The sequence below is a fragment of the Hydractinia symbiolongicarpus genome, chromosome 13 (genome assembly GCF_029227915.1).
Source record: "Hydractinia symbiolongicarpus strain clone_291-10 chromosome 13, HSymV2.1, whole genome shotgun sequence".
NCBI lineage: Eukaryota > Metazoa > Cnidaria > Hydrozoa > Anthoathecata > Hydractiniidae > Hydractinia > Hydractinia symbiolongicarpus.
Genome location: NC_079887.1, coordinates 13,710,056 through 13,731,910, shown reverse-complemented (window position 1 = coordinate 13,731,910; position 21,855 = coordinate 13,710,056). Strand labels below are relative to the sequence as shown.

The 21,855-nt window shown below is 34.6% G+C and overlaps 1 protein-coding gene across 1 annotated transcript; it reads right to left on the bottom strand.

Annotated features, from left to right (window-relative positions):
• Positions 1-1,699: 1,699 nt before the first annotated feature.
• On the bottom strand, positions 1,700-20,380 carry LOC130623296 (uncharacterized). The gene is made up of 23 exons (XM_057438763.1): positions 20,293-20,380; positions 15,285-15,348; positions 14,322-14,915; positions 13,737-13,895; positions 12,788-12,961; positions 12,547-12,711; positions 11,991-12,164; positions 11,515-11,679; positions 10,815-10,988; positions 10,529-10,690; positions 9,131-9,733; positions 8,814-8,987; positions 8,159-8,338; positions 7,211-7,387; positions 6,929-7,102; positions 6,674-6,847; positions 5,830-6,003; positions 5,009-5,182; positions 4,602-4,772; positions 3,550-3,711; positions 3,386-3,474; positions 2,765-2,942; positions 1,700-2,613 (listed from the first exon to the last, which is right to left on the bottom strand). Exons 2-23 carry the CDS (start codon positions 15,340-15,342, stop codon positions 2,570-2,572), a joined length of 4,299 nt encoding a protein of 1,432 aa, XP_057294746.1. The 5' UTR covers positions 15,343-15,348; positions 20,293-20,380; the 3' UTR covers positions 1,700-2,569.
• Positions 20,381-21,855: the final 1,475 nt, after the last annotated feature.

Below are 21,855 nucleotides of genomic sequence, written 5' to 3'. Positions count from 1 at the left end.
TGGTTCGCAAATTGTAATCATTAAGTGTTAAACATTGATTTTTGAATCTCTTTTTTTGTAGGAGGAGACGTATACATAACATCAAAATAAGTGATTTGTACTTTCAAGTCGTGTGTTTTAAATTTCTTGGGGAAAAATATTTCGGAAAAATATTTTGTAGTGTACCACTTTGTAATCCCAGCGCACTTTTTAATCTAATCTTGTGGCATTTTGTAATCCCATCGCACTTTGTAACTCATTTTGTTGCACTTTATAATCTTAAACCTATTGCAGTTTTTAATCTTTTCAAGTCGCACTTTATAATCCCTCGGTCTGTCGCACTTTGTATTCTCACCTTGTTACAGTTTGTAATCCACGAAACTTTTTGTGATAGAATATTCATCTCCTGTATTTCTGCGCTTGTTTTCGTTTTTTGTGTTAAAAAAGGGAAAAACAGATAACAGTAACAGGTACACGTCTTTTCCTGTTTACACTACGCGTGGAAATAAATTCTAACAAGTGAATTTCTATTGTTTATTATGTCATTGTATCATTGTATGTTCCTCACATGCTATGGGTTGACCGTAGCTGTGGTAAAGGCACTGGCTAAACATGCCCGCGCTGTGGACCAACCCGTGTACCTTGTGATTGCAAAGCGAACTTTATAACCACAATGTTACACGTCATACGTCGTTAACGTCGTTGGACTAAATGACGTACTAAGTAATGATTGAACTTAAAATATTTGTATTCAGACAAAATTGAAATAAACAGGTGCTTCCAAAACGAAACATGTTTTCTCAAATTTAGTCGATACCGAGAAATAAATACAATGGTTTAAGCATTGCTCATTTCATTGAGTTTCGGACTACGAATAATGCAACTTCTATCCTACGGCCTGTAGTGTTTCTGATACAAGACTAAAAGCGTCAAAGTTCTTACAAAAAGCTCGGCTAAATTAAGGACACAGTTTTACCACATTCCGGGCTTATTGGGCATATAATGACGTTGATAAAAATGCGCATCCATGGAAAAAATATGAAATTATATTTTAGAAGTATGACCAAGACAAGTCATTTAATGTTAAGTTTTTAAGGGCGTGCAAGACATAAAAGCGCCCACGTGTCAATTAATTCTTAAACCGCAAACGTTAAAAGTGTTTGTCTAACTAATATAAGCAGTTTAGTTGAAGAGTTTATAATGTTGTTGCCTAAATCTATGTTTATTTAACGTAAACCTTGAAGGCTTGGTGTTACTTACTTACTTACTTTCCTTGTATTGGGTACGAGGAAAGTTTCCCTTTAGAATGGTTAAGTTGCATCCGATATACCGATGGTTTTAATTTTAGTAGTTGTAATGTAGTTCATAGAAAATACAGATGCAATACGTCGTGTTATGACCACCAATACCACACGGTGCTTAACTAAGATGGTGCATTACTAGTCAAAGTTCTTGAGTCTTGTCTCCGAAATTAGAAAATAAATACGTTTATTATTATTATTTCAAATATTTGTACATGATATAGCCACTTCATTGTTGGAAACAATATTATCAGCGTGGCTCCTGTTTTTGAACGTATACATTATGTGTACGCGGACATTGCCTACCCAATCTCTCTCACATCGCATGGGTTAAACCATAGCTGTGGTGAAGACACTTGCTTAACATGGCCGCAGCAAATTAGAAAATAATGGTTTTTTGAAGCATGAAATGATGGCAATTTTGTATACGTGTAGTTTTCCTTCAAATTGCCTTATTAAAAAAAAGTACAAAAGTATAAAATTGTTTGTGCGAACTGTATAAACGATATTGTGCAAACAATGCAAATAGTGCGAACAGTGCAAACAGTGCAAACAATGCAAACAATGCAAACAATGCAAACAGGGCAAATGTAACATGGAAGCATTTTATTAGTGTAAAATCTTCAGTACGTCTATCCAACACAATATGAGTTCAACATCATATAAACTTAAAACCTTTCCCACCGAACACCATACCCAACCATACCCAATTAACACTATACAAACGAAACATTTTTAACACCCGACACCATACCCACGGATATCAAACCTAACCGACACTTTTCCTAACCGACACCATACCAAACCCGCTCAATATTATACTCACACTTGCATTATGTAATAGCCTACCCTGCAACATACCCACCAAACACAATACGAACCCATCACCACGGTCAAATAAAATCATACCTACTCAACATCACCCGACACCATACCCACCGACACAAAACCTATACCATACCATGACTATCCGACAACATACCCAAGTGAAACTATACACAGTTGATACTATACCTAACTGACACCGTACCCACCCAACACCATTTTCGTTCAATCTAACCCAACACTATATTCGTCCATTCCTGCCCAATACTAACAATGAATTAGTAAACAAAATCGGAAAAAACTTATTTCTAACCAGAAGCTAATAATTTACCTACTAACTGTCACCAAGAAAATTTCACTAGCCACAGTTTTTTTAAAAAATACTTCCATGATAATACTGCCCTGTTTGCACATGAAACATTACACGTAAAATATGCGTAAATAAAAGTTTGTTCCCTTTCCTTTTACCACTTCCTGTATACCTGTTTCATTAGTTGATGGAACCAACCTGAAATGAGGAAAAAATGATCATAGATTTGTTTTATTATTGCATTGTTTTGAAATCATCATCATCATCATCATCACTACAATATGGAGTCGTTGTTTCTAGTGTAGTGCACAGATCCATAACGTAGATATAGGTAATAAAACCAACTAACCGTATTTTTTGCAGGAATTGTTTGCAGCTTCAAATCTCATTTGGCACGCACACAATTCAGTATGAACACCGTTTAACATTGTGCAACGAGCATAAAGATAATCGTACAATGCCCATAGCTCGGAACCAATGAAAACATTGTTGTTACAGTTGATGATGTCACGTAGCCGTTTCTTGATCTGCAACAAAAGATTCAAGTAGAAATAACAGTTTAAAAGCTTTCTTAAAGCAGCTGCTATGGATGAAGACAACTCAAAATTCCTCTAATCCTTAGCAAAAAATGGATGCGGAAGGAACATTTTTAAAGAACAGAATGGGGGAATGTGTGCAAACTTGTGTCGTATTCGCAAACCTAAATTTCCCATTTTGTGGAAAATACTCGTTTTGCATTTTACCCTATTTCCAGCTCAGCAATTTGAAGTTATTCTTCCACAATAAAAATTTGCGCAATGACAATTTTTATTCGTATTTTGCACAATTCTTGAGGTATTATTTGCAAATTCAAATTCCTTTTTTCCAAAAATAATTTGCTTGATGAAAAATAATACTAGAATAATACTTTCAAGTGTGCCACACAGCATTAGATATAAGTAGCAATGTAGCTGCTCAAATACAAACTAACCTCATTCAATCGATCAATCATTGCTTTGACTTGATTGACATGTGAAGTTACCGTGTTCACACTCACTTGTAAACGTTGGAGGTTGCAAGCTATGAAGAAAAAGAAAAGTGCAGTCATAAAAACAAAGTAAACTTTTTAAAGTTAAAGTCAACAACTTCACTTACATTCACAGATTTGATTTTGAATTTCTTTTGTCCAATATGTCAATGTATTAATGGCAGCATGAATTGTGGCGTCGTCTATGTTAAAGTATCCAAGAGCAGGAGCAGTTGTTGGAAATTGAGGAGCTAAACTGCAGTTACATCTCTTTTGAACAGGACAAGCAACTAAATAAAAAACGTTGTGCAATCACGCTGCGAAGCAAAGTATAAGAGTTTAGTCTTACCATTAGGTAAATGTGACCACAAAGAGAATCAAGATAAAAATATTCAAAAATGGCGGCGTGTTGGCGACGGTTGATAAACAAAACAAATTTATCAAAAAAGCCAAAATAATGACATTTATGTCATCGTAATTTAATCAAATGCCGCAAATATGTAGTTTTTGGATTGCTACTTCGGTCATAAAATTATTCGTAGTTTCGTTGCAAAAAAAAAAATATATAGATCTAGCTAAAGTTTGAATTAATTTTTATGCTGTGAATATGCAGAAGGTCAGAAAGTTAAGGTTGTCTTTAGGTTCGACTCAATAAGTTTTATGTACTCCTGCCAATTTATTCCGTTTTTTGCATAAAAAACTCTTATTTTAGTTCGTTTGCCATGTTGGAAAAAAACTCCAGACTGTAAGTTAAATATCTACTAGAGAACATTCTATTTTTGACTTTTCGTGCTTTAGATGCAGGAGGTGTTAAATTGCCTTAATTTTACCAGCGTGATGGGTATGTTTTAAAAACAGCATGACTGTTAAAGCTTCTAAGCGTTCTTGTTATGCTTGAAAATAAATTGACATAACATTAATTTCTGTTTATAATTTCTATAATTATAACTTCAACTTAGATTTTATTTCATTACCCTCTAACCCTACATGCATTTTATTGGCAACTGTACGCACCCCACCAAATGCAATCCCGACAACAATTCTTGGTTCGTGACTTTTCTGTTTCTTTTACTGGACTTATGAGGTTATTTGTCACTTTAGGTAGTAAAATCCTAGTTAAAACCATGTAAGCAAACGAGCAAAAAGGGTGCTTAAACAAACTCCGGTTGTTATGTCATACCTGGGCAGTCAGCAATCTTACAAGTGGATGTGCTTGCAGTTGAACCAACACAAGCATTGCAGCCGTTAGCAAGAAATGGATCATTACACGTGCGACTTCGTGACCTTGCACCCATATCACAAGTCTTTGAGCAGGTACTCCACATACTCCACTGATTCCATATACAAGGAACTATATTGAATACATCAATCCATAACAAAATAAGTTAAATGGTTTTAAAAAACAAAAGTTGTGTAAAGTACACTTACCTGTCCCGAAAACTCTAATCAATAATAGAAAAAATATAGTTACAAGTACACTTATTTTAAGTCTCTAAATACTTGCCTTTTATATAGCTGAAAAAAGCTACGTATATATATTGGCACCATGCATTTAAACCTTTACACAACGTAAGATCAATTCGTTACCTGGACAAATCACACCGACGTTGCAACTTTCAGTTTGTTGCAGAGAGGCGCCAAAGCAGTTGCCATTAAAGCTTGTATTAATACAAAATCTAATCCGAGCACGAGAAGGATTGACTGCAGTGGCTTGACAGGTGCTTGAGCAAGGATTCCATGGTCCCCATTGGGTTAGATTCCCTGATAAAAAGATTCTATGAAATACCCGATTATTGTCGCAAGTAGTTCTAAGAAGTTATCTATTTCAATTTGATTACACTGACTATAATCTCCTGTCATTTACAAGTTCCTAATGGGGTTAGCCAGTGTCAGTAGAGAATAATACATGGATGTACCATGATAAATTCTCATTTAAAAAAATGTCACAATTTGCTGGGCGGATATAGGAAGTTGTGCCACAGATAATTTGCATATGCAGGTGCAGAAGCCACTCATTAAGCGGTCAAAATATCATTATTTACTTGAGAATATAATGTACTTAGTTTTTGAAACGAAGCATGTCAAATAGACACAAAAGTTGCGAAAGTAAATCAAATAATTTTCCTGATTACTGTTTACAGTGCACAAAAATTATTCTTTGCCTACAATAATCTCGTTAAAGCAAACAGAAGAAAACGTAGGTAAGCAGCGCAATGCGTGTAGATAAAAAACGTTAGGTACGTGAAGGTAATCCCTTTATACTGGCACAATATTAAAAAAAAGTTAAAAATTTAAATTCCCTACATTTGTCTACATCCAGTAGTATAGATAAATACATGTTAGCTTTTGTTGCGTGGAGTAATATCTACTAACTATATTAGCTTTTTTTATATCAGGCAATCACATACCTGGACAGCCAACTTGAAAGTTACAATTTTCTGTTTGATTTAACATTGCACCACCACAGTTGCCACCCAGCGTTGCGCCTTGGCATAAACGTGTTCTTGTTGTTGTTGGAGAGGTACTTCCCAATTGACAGGATGCAGAGCAGGTTGACCATTGGGTCCACGCAGTTAGGTTACCTTTAGGTCAAAAAAACTATTAACTCTAATCTCCACGCACTTTATAGTTGTTCTGCTGATACACGAAAGAACACACGGGAAAGGTACGCGTAACATAAAGAACAGTCGAGCAGGTGGAACTGTCCATGGGCTACCAGTTAATACCAATTGTTAATTTAGGAACGTCTTTTACCACAAGAATGGTAAGGTCTTATGTACTAAATTACTCGATCGTTAGCAAATATAAAATATCCATTGTAACTTCATCTCCAAAATTCCAAATAACCTACGTTTTATTTTACGTTCTTATTCGACACGTTTTGATTATAAACCACCTTCTCCGCCGCAAGTAAGACATGGCAAGGCAAATTCCTGCTGCCTAAAGCTAATACTCATACTTTTCTTTGCAGTATGATTGAAAAAGTTGCTTTACGTGCTTTTTGTTGTTCTTTTTTAATTTAAACTGTTTTAGCACAAAAAATAATTTTAAAGCAAAAAACAGATACCGGTCGAGAGCTCAACATGCACAAAAAATTCTCGATATTTACAAGTCCTTGTAGCGTAAGACAGAGTACGGACTATTGTTTAAAAATGGTATGGCCTGTAGTTCTGTGTATCACTGCGAAACATTGTATTGTTTCGAATAACCAATCAAAGACAAAATAATTCTAAGCCAAATAAATGTACAAACCTGGACATGGTACTCCAGCATTACAATTTCTGCTTTCAGTAAGAGAAGCTCCATTGCAATTTCCACCAAAACTTGTATCATTACAGGTACGCGTCCTTATATGTTGAGTAGGTATAACACCAGTTTGACAAGTCTCAGGACAAGTACTCCAATTTGTCCATTGAGATAGATTACCTACATTGAATTTATTCAGGTTCAGTCAGACATTTTCCATTTTTAAAAGAACAATGTTATTTAAATAACTTAACATGTTACCTGGACAAGCAACTTCTACGTTACAGTCAGTAATTTGAACCAATAGAGCACCATTACAATTTCCTCCAAAAGTTGCATTTTCACAACGACGTGTTCTTTGTTGAGTTGGAGCTTGAAGGCCTAATTGACATGTTGCAGAGCAACTACCATACGCTGACCATTGTGTGAGATTTCCTAAACAGTTATTATTTTAGAATATGAAGTTTCTTAGCGAAGGGACAAAAAATATTTCGACAAAGAAACATTTTCAGAAAAATATTTTCGTCCTATAAAAGATTGTACCTTGACAAGGAGCTCTAGCATTACAACTACGTCTTTCTACATTGCTTCCAGGAAAACATCCTCCTCCGTATGTTCCACCACTACATGTTCTTGTTCTGGACTGAGTAGGGGCTGTGTTAACATTCGATTGACAAGTTTCACTACAATTGGCCCATTGACCCCATTCAGACCATTGCCCTAAATTGAATTTAAACAGATTAAAAGCAATACATTAGAATATCATATTGACTTTTGTTTTAGGTATTCTTTTAACAGTTAAGTATGCTTATTCTCATTATTAAGTCATCAAAAAACAAAAGCTCGTTAATTGTAAGATATTCCTAGTATATATTTAGTATACTGTTTTGTCGACATCAGTGTGATTGCTGAAACCATAGAGTTCAAGTGGATTTTTCAACGGGTCACCCATCTATTATAATACGATAACTGTGCATGTTTGACTTTCTTACAGGCAAGGTGAATATCTTCACATTTTCTTAATTGTAGCGGAAAAGATATGTTTTATTTGTTAACCTTTGTAACGCTGCGGCACGGCAATAATGCAGTCAGTATGTTAAACAAGATTATTTCAAAATTGTGCTATGTGCTTCTAAAAATTTTGCTCTTTAACGTTCTAAAGTTAAGTGTTAGAAAATTGAAAGACAAGTATTTCTGAAGGAACAAATAAGTTTTCAATAATTTATTCTTCACTAAAAAATTTAACTGCAAAAACAAAAGTTGCATGAAACTGATTGACAAAAGGTTCGAATTAACCAATCACAATTATTTTAAACAATCACAGTAACTTTCCGCGAGCAAACGTAGAGGTGAGCTGGCTTTTTTAATTCAGCACCTGTTTGTAAAACGAAAATGGTTTTAATGGCTCTGTAGAACATGCATCTCCTTAACATTTAAACCTCCATGATTTGAGTCGACACTTAGCTAAACTACGTTTATCTGCAGATATACCTGGACATGGAACTTGGGCGTTACAGCTCCTTGTTTCTGATGTGGGACCTCCACCACAGTTTCCTGCGCCAGTAGCACCAACACAAGTTCTTGTTCTTATTTGAGTTGGCGGTGATCCACCTTCGTTAAAATGACAAGATGCTGAGCAAGCTCCATAAGACGTCCAATTTGACCAAGTACCTTGAAAAAAATGATTTCCCAAGTATAAAATTTTAATACACCTTTCCCGAATTTCATAAATTATAATAATTATGACGTCATCCATAATTTTATAATGGTTCTGTGCTCTCCAAATAAGGATATTCAGATAGAATATTAAATTATCATGACAAAAATGAAGTTTTTGGAGCAATATAATATTCTGGTTGGATTTTATTTAGATTTAAAGAAAATAATTATTTTGAAAACGAGGCTATTCTTAGGAAGCTCGGCTATATGAAGGGTTTGACCGTAACTCTCAGCTCGCAATAGAGGCAATAGAAATGTTTACGAAATTAGGTAATTTATTCTACCTTTTGCTAAGGAACTTAGGGATAAGAATCATTTTTAGTATCGAGCTTTTTAATTGAGCTTGGCATAATTAGGAAATTCGGGAAAGGTCTATTGCATGAATATATTCTATTGTCATGCACAGTTAAAACATGTGACCATATACCTGCGCAATCTCCTTCAAAGCATGGGGTGGTATTGTTAGCAGAACCAGCACAATCATTCTGTAAAGCATTAGTTACAGGACTTCTACACACTCGTGTTCTTGATTTTACACCACTCGCACCGCAGCTGATTGAACAAGACCCAAACGCAGACCAGCTACCCCAAACTCCACCAACTATATTGTAACAGAATTAAATATATAATGAATAAATCTTTACTAGTCAGTTCTCTCAAACATTTTAGCCTTTATTATGAGGATAAAGATTGGGTTTTAAATTTCCTTGTAAATTGTTTAAAACGCTTATATATAATGTATACCTTGACAAACTTGACTAACAATCCTCGGATGTAATGCAGCCGCATCAATATTAGATAATTCCAAGAAGTTGTTAGCAGTAAATATCAGGGACGAATTCCCAGTGACACGAACAAGTTCAGGAAGTCTTACTTCAGGACCAATTGCACCAACATATACTAAAGCTTCACTCCGCACTAAATTTTCTGTGCTTACACGGACAGCGTCATCAAATACGATATTCTCGTACCCATCCGTGAGAAAAAGTACAACTCTTAGTTCACCTGCACGGTTACATCCAGCACCAGTGTATAATTCACGAGCTTTAAGCAAGGCATCATTAATGGCAGTACCACCAAGTTGACGAGGTAAACCGTCAATTAATGCATTAAAATTTGCTAAATTGCTGGTTGCGGTAGAATCACAAGTAGCAACAATGTTAGCCACATCTCCATAATTGACAACGCCTACTCTGATTCGCGAGTTTGTTCCAAGACCAAGCTGTGCGGCAAAGTTCTTAACGAAAGTTTTTTCTTGACTCCATTCGTCTGGTAGTGATGTTTTGACACTACTGGATGAATCAATGACAATGACATAAGATATGTTGGCATTGGAGCAACTAATCACTAAAAAATGTGTCCATGAAATAAGAGAAAGATTGTGAAAGAGAACATCACGCTACTATTAAATACATAGCATCGAGATTTTGACATTGCGTGGTTTAACTGGCGATAATACAACGCAGTATAAACACGGGACATATATTTTTCGGTTCTTTATAGTAAAAGATCCATAGCATGTTTTTTAGAGCATGTATACCGAAATATTAAAGAGTTTGCTGCATAATCGCTAAAAAATTGGTGGCGCTGAACTTGTCACAAACGTGGTGATCCTAATTTAGTATAAGTTAAAGATATCGCATTGGTCAAATTGTTTCTGCCAAAAAACATACCTAAAGCTACGCGTTAAGAGTTTAGCAACCAGTTTCAAATCAGCACATTTAGAAAGCATGCTTTATTCTAGAACTTTTGTAAATTATCAAGTGCTTTTTAGATATGTAAATATTCATGCTTCCTAACAATTTCCACAAAAGAAATTATATTAGAATGATCTGCACAAAGAAATACAAATCTGGGGATTCCAAAATCTTGACAAATAGCAAAAGTTTCGAAAACTTGCGCCCAAAGACACTTGTGATATTAAAAAGCCTTTTTTTCGTTGCGAGTGTCAGTATCTTAAGAATTGCGAAAAAAGTGTTTAAGCCTTCCACAATACCTTCTTAATAGTTATATAATGAAAATCAAGCATTTCTACCACTGTAACAATGTTATTGTATATTGGTTGCACAACAGTTGTTAACAGTTTGTCAAAATCATGATACGAATGACTTATGCAAAAATTTATAGACGAAGAGTACAAACCATTGCAACTAACACCAGCATTACAATTTCTCTGCTCTAAAGTTGACACACCAGTGCACGTTCCACTACATGTTCTTGTACGAGTTTGTTGTGGAATTGTGTTGCCTGACTGACATGTTGCAGAACAAGGACCCCATTGACTCCATTGTGAAAGAAAATTGCCTAAAATGTAATTTTTTATTGTAAAAAAATACCACTCTTATCATCTGTTTAATCTGAATTTTCTTTATCCCTTAAAATTGTAGAATTGATGTACTTTTTCATCAACTGTCATATCTAGTTTTACCTGTACAAGCATCAGTGTTACAATCTTCTCTTTCCACAACAACAGCGTTATTACAATTTCCTCCTAAACTAGGATTGATGCATGATCGTGTTCTTGTTCTGACTGGTGGGGATGATCCTGGAGTTCTGCATGTTGCTGCACAAGCTGACCATTGCGTCCATTGTGTCAATACACCTATAGTCAAAAACATGTGTTGACAGAACTGATATATTTATGTTGTATCTTTAATGAATTTACAAAAGGTTTTACTACTAACAGTTTCCCATCACTTTATTGATTTACGAGTTTTCCAGTTTTAAAATGACGTCATGAAAGTTTTTGCTTGTTAATAAATTATTGAATTTTTAGCCAAGCTACTGTACTAAATAACTTAAGAAATGTAAACCTACAGTTAAAAAACTTTCAATTTATACCTGGCTAATATGATCTTAGTTTGTAAAAACTAATACTGTTCTAAAATTAAACTTGTTAAATAAGGCTGAAGTCGTGTAACTTTTTTTATTACATTACCATTTTTATTTACAGTTACGAAACTACCAGAAAAACATGTACACCTTTTTCATTACATTTTTCTTGGGGATGCTCAAAACTTAGAATATTGTAAATCGTCAAACCATAGCACTCCTCACATATTATTCCTATGCATATTTCACAAAAAGACGTTCAAGATAATACAACGAGCCGTAACATACACGCATACCTGGACAAGCTACGTTTACATTACAACTTTCACTCTCAGTAGCTGATCCTGGACAAGTTGAGCCACCTGAACAGCTACGCCTTCTTGTTCGTGAAGAAGTGAAACCAACTGGATCACATGTTGCTGAGCAAGCTGACCATTGACCCCATTGTGCCCATTGTATGACTAAAGGAAAATACCCCATGAATAAATTAAATGGAAATAATACCTTCCATATAACAAAAAAAAAATTCAAAAATATCGGTTCAGGCAAATAACTTGATGGTAAATATCATAACCAGAGGCTTAAACATTTTTAAAAAAGAAACAGAGTCGAAAAAAAATGAATGATCATGGTGGCCTTTCGAATGTAAAGTCAAAATATCAATTTTAAAAGAAATATTTTGACTCTTTTTTTAATAATCTCTTCAATAGTCCCTTTTTTAGAAATGTTTAAGCTTTTGGTTATATTATTTACCAAATAAAAGTATACCTACCAGTACATGGAAAATCGTTACAGTTTTCTGTTTCTGTTAAGCTAGCACCACCACAATTCCCTCCATTGCTTGGATTGTCACACCGACGAGTTCTTGTTCGTGTGGGTGTATTAGCACCAGTGGCACGACATGTAGATGAGCATGTGCTCCATTGACCCCATTGAGAGAGGATACCTACAGGAAAACCAATGAGCGTTATAGTTGTATTATATATTTATTTCTGTTAGTAAAATGTTATGTCTTCAGAATACTCCTGATTAAAATGGAATATATATTATGAAAACTTAAACATTTATTGCAATCCCGACCACAAGAGACACTTAAATTAATCAAATTCCATTTCTTATTGTTGTGTGTGCACAAAGCAAGAATGTTGGATCTTCATAATAATAAAATTGATCCTTACTAACATCAATTCACATACATTGCTCTTGCAAATGTTTTAGACCAAAAACATTTGAAAATAGTTGAGCCTATCACCTCCACAAATATTTTTCCGCACATTTCACAAAAAGACGTTCACGCTAATACAATGAGCCGCAACATACACGCATACCTGGACAAGCTACGTTTACATTACAACTTTCGCTCTCAGTAGTCGATCCTGGACAAGTTGAGCCACCTGAACAGCTACGCGTTCTTGTTCTTGAAGGAGTGAAACCAACTGGATCACATGTTGCTGAGCAAGCTGACCATTGACTCCATTGTGCCCATTGTATGACTAAGAAGAAACACTCCGTAAATGTCGTAAATGAAAGTAATGTTTTCCATGCAACAACAAATAAAAAGATACTCACCAGGGCATAAAACATCGTTACAGTTTTCTGTTTCTGTTAAGCTAGCACCACCACAATTCCCTCCAAGGCTTGGATTGTCACACCGTCGAGTTCTTGTTCGTGTGGGTGCATTAGCACCAGTGAGACGGCATGTAGATGAGCATGTGCTCCATTGACCCCATTGAGAGAGGATACCTGCAGGAAAACCAATGAGCTTTATAGTTGTGTTATATATATTTTTTTTGTTAGTAAAATGTTATGTCTTCAGAATACTCCTCATTAATATAAAATATATATTTTGAAAAACGTAGACATTTACTGTAATCCGGATTACAAGCGACAGTTAAATAAATCAAACTTCCATTTCTTATTGTTACTTGTGCACAAAGCAAGAATGCTGGATCTTGATAATAATAAAAAATTGATCCTTACAAACCTTCAATTCACATACATTGCTCAGCAAATTTTAAGACCAAACACAATGGAAAATGGCTGACCTTATTACCTCCAAACCTTATATTTTTGTATATTTTGCAAAAGATTTTTCCGCAAATAAAACTTTGGAAAGATACCCTGTATACAGTTTTGCTATAATAAGCCAACCATTTGAATGTAGTGAATACGATGAGAAAGATGTAAGCAAATGAAATTTTGCTGCAAAGTTAAACAATAAAAATAAAAGATTATGTCTGCAATTTCTAATACCAATAAAGTTCTTTTGAATTTAATCTTTAAGTAGAATACAAATCTTTTCTATGGGGTTCCATGTACCACACGCAGAAACGTTTGCTTATGGTCAGGCCTTAGTAAACCAAAGTAAACTATCTTGTAAACTTAGTTTACAAGATATGCAATTAAACCAAACTTCTATTTCTTCTTGTTGTATGTGTACAGAACAAAAATGTTGGGTATTAAGTGATCTTTACAAACCATCAATTAACGTATTAAAACGTATTAGATTAATTCATACCTGGACAGGCAATATTTTCATTACAGCTCTCACTTTCAGTGTTAGAACCAGGGCAGGTAGCACCACTTGGGCAACTTCTTGTTCGGCTCCGTGATGGTGTGACGCCAGTAGGGTTACAAGTGTTAGAACAAGATGACCATTGGCCCCAATTGGCCCAACCTATTAATGAATATCAATTATACATATAAAACAAAAAACAACAGCTCACTGTAAGACAAAGCACTTATAATTTGCAATTAAATCAAATTCGCTTCAGTAAAAAAATGACTATCAAAAATTATACAAACACGATGTGAAAGTTTGCGAATATTAATATTTCATATATCTATTTGATTGCTGATCATTTATTGGTAATTTCGGATGTTAGTACTAGCTATAAACAGATGTTTTAGTATTTTTTACCAATGAGGCTAATGGACCGTAGCTGGAACGAATTTCCTTATTTTCTATGATCATCAACGCCATGTAGGTTTATTAGATGCAATATACCACACGCCGATACTCTTGCTTATAATCAGGCCTTAATACAGACAAAATAGCAAAATACTGAAGTAAATGGACAGGGTAAAAAAATTATATAACTACCAGTTTGTGAAACAGTACAGTATGTCGAGGTTAATGCAGCGTATAATGTATCAATATCATAAGTTGCTAAATCAGCAAATTGTGTTGAAAAAACTCTATCAGCGCTTCCGGTAAGCAAAGCTACCTTTGCTACGTCAATAATATTTCCAATTGCCAGAGCATAGATAACATATCCAGCATTTCGAAGATTAGTTGCAGTAGTTACCACCTGGCTAGGGAATATATTTTCATCTCCATCAACCATTAAAAAGATTATTTTATTTTCTCCTGTTCTTCCACATCCATTTCCTGACAATAATTCTTGTGCTTTGTCTAAACCGCACTTGATACAAGTTGCACCAGTCATGATGTTGACTCCATCTACCAGTGTATTAAAAGCACCCGATGTAGCAGCGTCGTTACATCTGATATGTATTTGACTACTACTTGCAAACTGTACAAGCCCAGCATTGCTGTTTCCAGACACATCAATTCGGGTAATGAGTCGCTTAATAAAATCTTTTTGTTGTTGAAATTGATTCGCATCAACGCTGGACGAGCCATCCACAGTGACTGCAAATGATAGCGTTGCAGTAGAGCATGGAACTAACTGACCTAAGAAAAGAATCTTTTGTATACTTTTCATGTGTAAATGTCCTACGAACCTTTTTCGTGACGCTTTTTAGTTCTTAGGGTAAGGAGCCTTGGCTTCTTTCTTACTTACTGGTAACAAAGAAGATATCAGGCTGCAGTGCATTATGTTATGGAAGATCGCAAAATGTAGGTCAAAGTCTATATCTATTGGGAATGAAGTGATAAAACAAATAATGTATCCGACTAATTCTAAAAAGATGCTTGAATACTTCATTGCGTCATTGCTATGTTCTTCATAAAGTACTTATTCTATAATAAATTTTAATGCTTAGAAGCTGGGTATTTCACGGTTACATAAGACGAAATGAATAAGATCAGGGTTATTTTTACCTTTACTTCTTGCTGCCATTATTGCAAGTAACAATACAACGTGTTTCATATTTGCCATATTGATCTAATGAGAAAAATGTTATTATGATTGGTATAAACTATTTTTTTTTCCAAACAAATTCCAACTCACAATATAACTAGTCGTGTGCTCGGAAATTTGCCTATCGCTACTACCGGCTACCCTGTTTCGTCCACAATCTGGGAAGCATTTGTACCAAGCATTATAATGTAAAAAATACAATTAAGTCTATTCCCGCTCTCGAATTTGTCGCTGTCTCGAACAAATTTTAATTGCCTTGCCGATTTTTTTTCGTATTTCTTTAATACAAACGTAGAATCCCGTATAAAGAAGATTCAAAGAGCCCTGGCATCGAATTTGTTCTTCATTCTTTCTTTATCTAAAACATTTTTTGCATCAACTCCAATTAACCTCCTTTATGGTATCCTGTATGGCTATGATTCTCACTGAGTTTTAATATTTATCAATTAGCCAACTGCGTGTTAAATTTTTAAACCCCATATCTCTCAAAGGCTCTGATATTGGCTTTTACTCGAAACTACCCTTAAAAATCTCTATGAAATGCATATAATCCGGAAAATATAATAACTCTTGTTAGGATTATCCGTAGAGTTGAAACTCACAACACAACATTGTTTCATCCAGTAGAATCCCAGGAGCGGATCTAGGGTTGTTTTCTGCTTAGGCAAAATTTGACAGATTTTTTGGCAAAGTAATATCAAGGGTTGTGGTGTTGTACGAGGTAAAGCGGGCGTTTTGTGTTTTTGTTATAAAAGTGTCTTTATAGCCCAATAAATAAAAGTAACCTCCGTAGTTTAACACTGGTATCCTCGCTAAAACATGCGGATGGAAAACGCGTCCGTTTAGTAAATTAGACTCAAAACAGGGTTAGCGTTGCCATAATTCCTTTCAATGGTATCATCTTAGCATCTTTTTTACGTTTTACGCATTTAATACGAGTACAAGTAATCGCCAAGTTACAAATTTGGGGAGTTACTTTTATTTTAAAATATACAAGTCTAATGGCTAATAATACAACAAAAAATTACATTACAAGACAATTTTAGGAATAGATAGTCAACAGCAGTGCAACGAAGAATTATTGTTTGGAAAATTACAGCCTGTGTTAACAACCTGCAAATGCAAAAACAAAAGCAGCATGTGTAAGATAGCAACGCATAATAAACGTCTACAAAAAGTATATAGTAGTTACCCCTTTTGAAGTTAATATAGTTTATTATTAAGGTCACTGGTGCAGTTTTGCACCAATTTCTATTAAGCATTAATTTTATTGTTAAAAAATTTCCACAAAGGTTAAGCAGTTTATTAAGCCAGAAAAGAGTTAAAAATCAGAAAAATAACATCAAAACATTTAACATGTCTGCATATTATTTACCCTCACATGCCCCTGTCAACTGTGTTTAAAAGTATTTTAGTACTTTGAAATCTTAGGTCAATTCTGAAGATTCTTACATAAAAAGCAACATATATACAAATTCTACTCATATGCAAAGTTAACATGACATTTTCATTGGTTTGCAGTCTGTAGCAGAACGTTCTTAAACATGCAATTCTTGTTTCGATCTGTATCATTTTACGTGAAAATCATTTCTATCAGTACAAGTTATTTTGATATCATATTCATCCATTTGATATATAGATATATATCCATTGTGTACAGTTTTCCAATATTAAGGATTCATAATGAACTTGTTGTCGTCACCTGCTTAACAGGATCACATATCCGAGTGCGTATGATTTCAGAGATTGACAACATTTGTAATATCTGAAAATCCCCAGGGAAAGAGGATCTACAGACCCAATCCCGTTTAGCTTAAACGTTTGCGTTTATGAAAGAGCTGTCCTTTAGTTATCTTACAAGAATTATCCTTTTCCACACGGACACAAAGATACACAGTTGCATAAACGGCTATACGAAGACTGTGACCTTAAGACAATAAACAAAAAACTAACAAAATTCTAACTAATACACATGCAGCTTAGCAATACTCTATACCAGACTTAACATGCACCTGCAAACATTTTTTTTGGCCGCCAAGACAGTGTTTACATAAATTGCCTCAGTTATCTCGTTTAGCATTGGGCTTTAATAAACAAACAATCCATTTGATCATGGTCAAGTTAAAACCTTTTGTTTTGATAAGAAAGAGAATTTTTTAATCACACGTTTTGTAAGAACATCTGGTGGTTTACCAATTTTAAGAATAGTTCTTGACACAAAAGTGCCTTAAATCCAGCAGCAGTGAAAACTAAAATATATGAAGTATTACTTACTTTAAAGCAATGTACAGTAGACTCCCGGTTATTCGAACCTGCACTTATTCGAATAATTCGGTTATTCGAAGTGAGATGGCGTTCCCCTTGGATCTGCTTACCCAACTCAGGCAAAAACACTCTCGGTTATTCGAACTTCAGTTATTCGAATAATTCGGTTATTCGAAGTGATTTTTATTCCCCTTGGGGTCAATTATAGGCTAAGTCACCCTCAGTTATTCAAATTTTTCTTATTGGGAGATCGTCGAGTGAGAACATTGATTTTCAGCGATTAAAACACTTTTTTTCTTCAAAAAATCAGGTTTCAATATTCATGGTTATTTACACTCTTCAAGCAATTTCTTCAAAAGTTCAATATTCTCCTTCGGTCCAGAGAATTGAAGCAAACAGGGGATCCTCAATCCCTTATCATCTCCAAAGTTAGTTCTTTTCCCTGTCACTTTTACTTTGCAAGTACACAACATCTCTGACTTCAGAAAGTAAAATATCGTTTTGGCAAATTTTCCTGTTTTTCCTTTAGGCAAATGACCAACAATATCTCCTTTTTTGCAGACCGCCACTGCATATTTGTCTACCACAATGCCTCAATTACTTAAGAAAAGTCCATCCCATTAAGGTTAAGTTGAAAATCTGGCGGGAAAACGAATTTTTTAGTTATTCGAACTCCCGGTTATTCGAATTAAATTCTTATCCCCCTTGAGGCTTCGAATAACCGGGAGTCTACTGTATTTATTGTCTTTTGCAGAGGCAGGATGAAGGTTTGGTTTAAGACAACAACATGGCACACGTAACAACAACACTTCCCTCCAGAATTTCCAATCCTTTTAATATCTGAAAGGGTTTCCAAATTCAAAAATTCTTTATTTAACTTAGCTAGCATACAATTACTTTGATTTATTCTAGCCACTTGAGGTGCTTCCTGCAATTGGACCTGACCCAGCTAAACCATGTTGAAAAAGAAGCATCCACTTGTCGTGCATGTAACCATACCCGTGGTCGTTTTAGGCGTTTAAAATTAACACTCACGTACGTTTTAGGCGTTTTTTCTTCCCATATCAAAAATTCATTCATTGGAACTTGAAAACCCGCGGACGTTTTAGGCGTTTTTTCTTCCATCTTTGATTTTCATTCATTCGGAACTTTAAAAGCCGCAGACGTTTTAGGCGAATCGACATTTTTGCCTAAGATCGCCCCGGATTTGCTTTTGAGTAAAATATCAATGATAAAAAAATTGATAAAACGCCGCATCGTCATGATGTCGAAATGAGCAGGATGCCAAAAACAAATTAACAAAAATAATTCTGTTTTTAGCGATTATTAATGTTTTTTCTACGGCCACAAAATTAGGCTTAGGCAATTGCCTAGGCTGCCTAAACCTAGATCCGCCCCTGAATCCTTCTGCAGGTTTTGGATACGTGATTAATACAATTTGCCGATTTTTTCGGATTTCATCCAAAAGTCTGAAAAAAGCTGATTTGCGGACAATTTTTCGCAACTTTTTATGCGAACTATGTAAAATCCGGAAATTATGCCAAATAACTTTGATTTAGCCTTTAGAATTTATTTACAGATTACTATTATTAATACTCTACACACCATGTGTTGTTATAATTGTCATATGCAACAAAACAAATGAGAGTTTCTAGCATAGATAAATCTTTTAACGCTATTCCGTCGGGGGGTTTTCGAACATATTATGACCAATAACTTTTCATGTGCTTGTCCAAATTGAACCAAACTTAGTACACTTATAACACGTCACAAAAGGAACAAAATGGCAGCAACAAATTTTTGATTATGTCAGTACTTTTTCTATGACGTCATCAAAAGCTTGAATTTCGTTCAAAATACCACCATCTCCTTAAAATTCAATTACTTTAGTTTTAGAGCGAATTCTTACATTCTATTTAAATTTTCTAAAAAGCCAAATAAAAGTTATTAAACACTCTTTCCGGATTTTACATAGTTCGCACAAAACGTTGTAAGACATCAGAAGGAATCGGAAAATTGGATTAATTACGTGGAAAACATGTAGAAGGATTCTACGTAATGAAAATAACCTGATTTCTTATGTTGAAAGGACTTGTAAAATTTGAAAAGGTAATTATTAAAGAGCTAACATACGTACATAACAATTATCACAGTATTTGATACCCTTAACATTATTGTAATCATAAGCATGCATTGGGCAAAAAAAATATTCTTCCCGGTTTTTTCATTTGCCTGAATAATAATTCAAAAATTGGGGTTATTGACTTCTTTGTTCAAATAACCAGGGAATTCGAATAATCGGGTGTCCGAGTTAAAACGTAAGGCTTTCTTGTAGCGCATGGACTGGTTATGGAGTTCGCTTCGTAATCAGAAGGTCAGTGCTTCGGTCCACAGCGCGGGCATGTGTAGCTAGTGTCTTTACTACAACTACGGGTCAATCCATGCAATGTGAGGAAAATTGGATAGGTAATGCCGGTGTATACTTAATGTATACATTCCAAACACAGGACCGACATTAATAACAGTGTTTTAATCACTGAAGTGGCTATATCCTGTATAAATTTTCGGAATAATAATAATAATAAATACTGAAGGTACCGCAAAGAAAGTTTGAAAAGTTAGGGAATTTATAAAATCTGGAGTTCTAAAAATCTACAATTGATTGTAATTAAAAATAGATGCAACAAAAAATAATACACATACCTAATGGCTTCTTGACAGACCGCTTTTCAATCTGTTTTCTGTGTAAATAAGGAGAGTTGTTAATTGATGGCAATGTATATGCCTAAATTGGATTACCTATTCATAAAAGAATGAAGATAGCTATAGAATACAGTATGATCAGGAATTTTTCGTATTAAATGGATTTGGTCGTTTTGTAATTATGCTTTAATCTCTCTGATGCATATCACTGATTTTGTATTATTTCTGTTTTTGTTTATAAACATCTTTTTCATGATTCACGCACCTAAAAAAAACTTTACCGGCAGCACTTTTCAGCTTTTTATCCAATCATAAAGGAATCCTAACAAACTCAGGAGACGGAGTTGTCGCTTAAAACAGGTCGTTAGACTTGGTGTTCTATGTTTTATCTTCACTATTTCAATTGCATCGTCAGTGCGTCTTTAGATAAGGAGTCTGCGAATTTTGTTTACAACGTTCTGCTTGTTAAGAAAGGATGAGAAATGAACGGTGACGTTTTTAAGGACATTTAATATAGCGAGAGTATTAAATCGAGAGCTACACACTATTGTTCAATATAAGAAACTGCTGAACTTTTTCATGACAAATTTTGTATTGGCTTATCCAATCTCTAACCACTAGAAGAAATCTTTGCACATATAATGAATCTAGATGTAGGATAATTATTCTTACAAAAATCCAAATTCATTAGCAAGTTAAATTTCATATTTAACCCTATTGCGCCCTCACTCCTTCATCCCATTACCCTATTTTTTGTAACATTTAATGACATAGTTTTGTAGTTTTTCCGGGGGTAGTTATTTCGCTCACAGGAGGTTATACCTGAAAAATTATGAGATTATTCTATTAATATGCTAATCCTTTTTACACTGTCGTACTTTTTGTTTACTAAATATCTAGAGTAATTTAGAGTCTATTTTGCAGACCAGAATATGTGTAATTGTTTTAGATTATAAGTACTGATAACTACTTAATTCTCTTGACATAAAATATTGGTTATTGTTATTCACATCATCATCGAAGGGAAATGGTAATCTCTGTGTCCAACTTGCAGTGTGTGGATACTTACTGATCAGACACTATTTTCTTTCAACATTAAAATCTAGAAATATTGTTTTGGTTATCTTTACTAATTAGACCAAACCAATTACAGCATCAAGCAATTAATTCTTACGAAAACAATACTAGTTTAAACGCACACAAGAAAAATGCTGAGTTTTATGACAAAGATAGACCCATTCCCAGTGATGTGACAAAAATCTTTAGGGTTAAAACACACACACAGAAAATTAATTAAAGGCTTTCCCACTATCCGATTATCTTCAAGCCTCAAACTATGTAAAATATGTATACAATCTATATATACAACTACATAATAACAAGCTGGATTACTTGTGTTTAAAGCGATATAATACCGTCGCGTAGAATGTTTTCACGGGGAGCGACATTTTGTTTTTCGTTTTTTTCGCGGTTATTTATTCCCTAACCCCCTGACTGCATAAATGCGTTATTTTGATTTGTTAAAAAAAACAATAAATTATAATTATGTGTGACGTTCTCGTT

Bases quoted from the DNA above. Each gene is read 5' to 3' on its own strand.
- LOC130623296 (XM_057438763.1), bottom strand. From the start codon at position 15,342: ATGGCAAATATGAAACACGTTGTATTGTTACTTGCAATAATGGCAGCA. The intron at 8,988-9,130 runs GTATACATTATA...GTTACAATATAG, and splicing joins TGTTAGTCAAGTTTGTCAAG to TTGGTGGAGTTTGGGGTAGC. The intron at 3,712-4,601 runs GTATGACATAAC...TTTTTTATTTAG, and splicing joins TAAGATTGCTGACTGCCCAG to TTGCTTGTCCTGTTCAAAAG.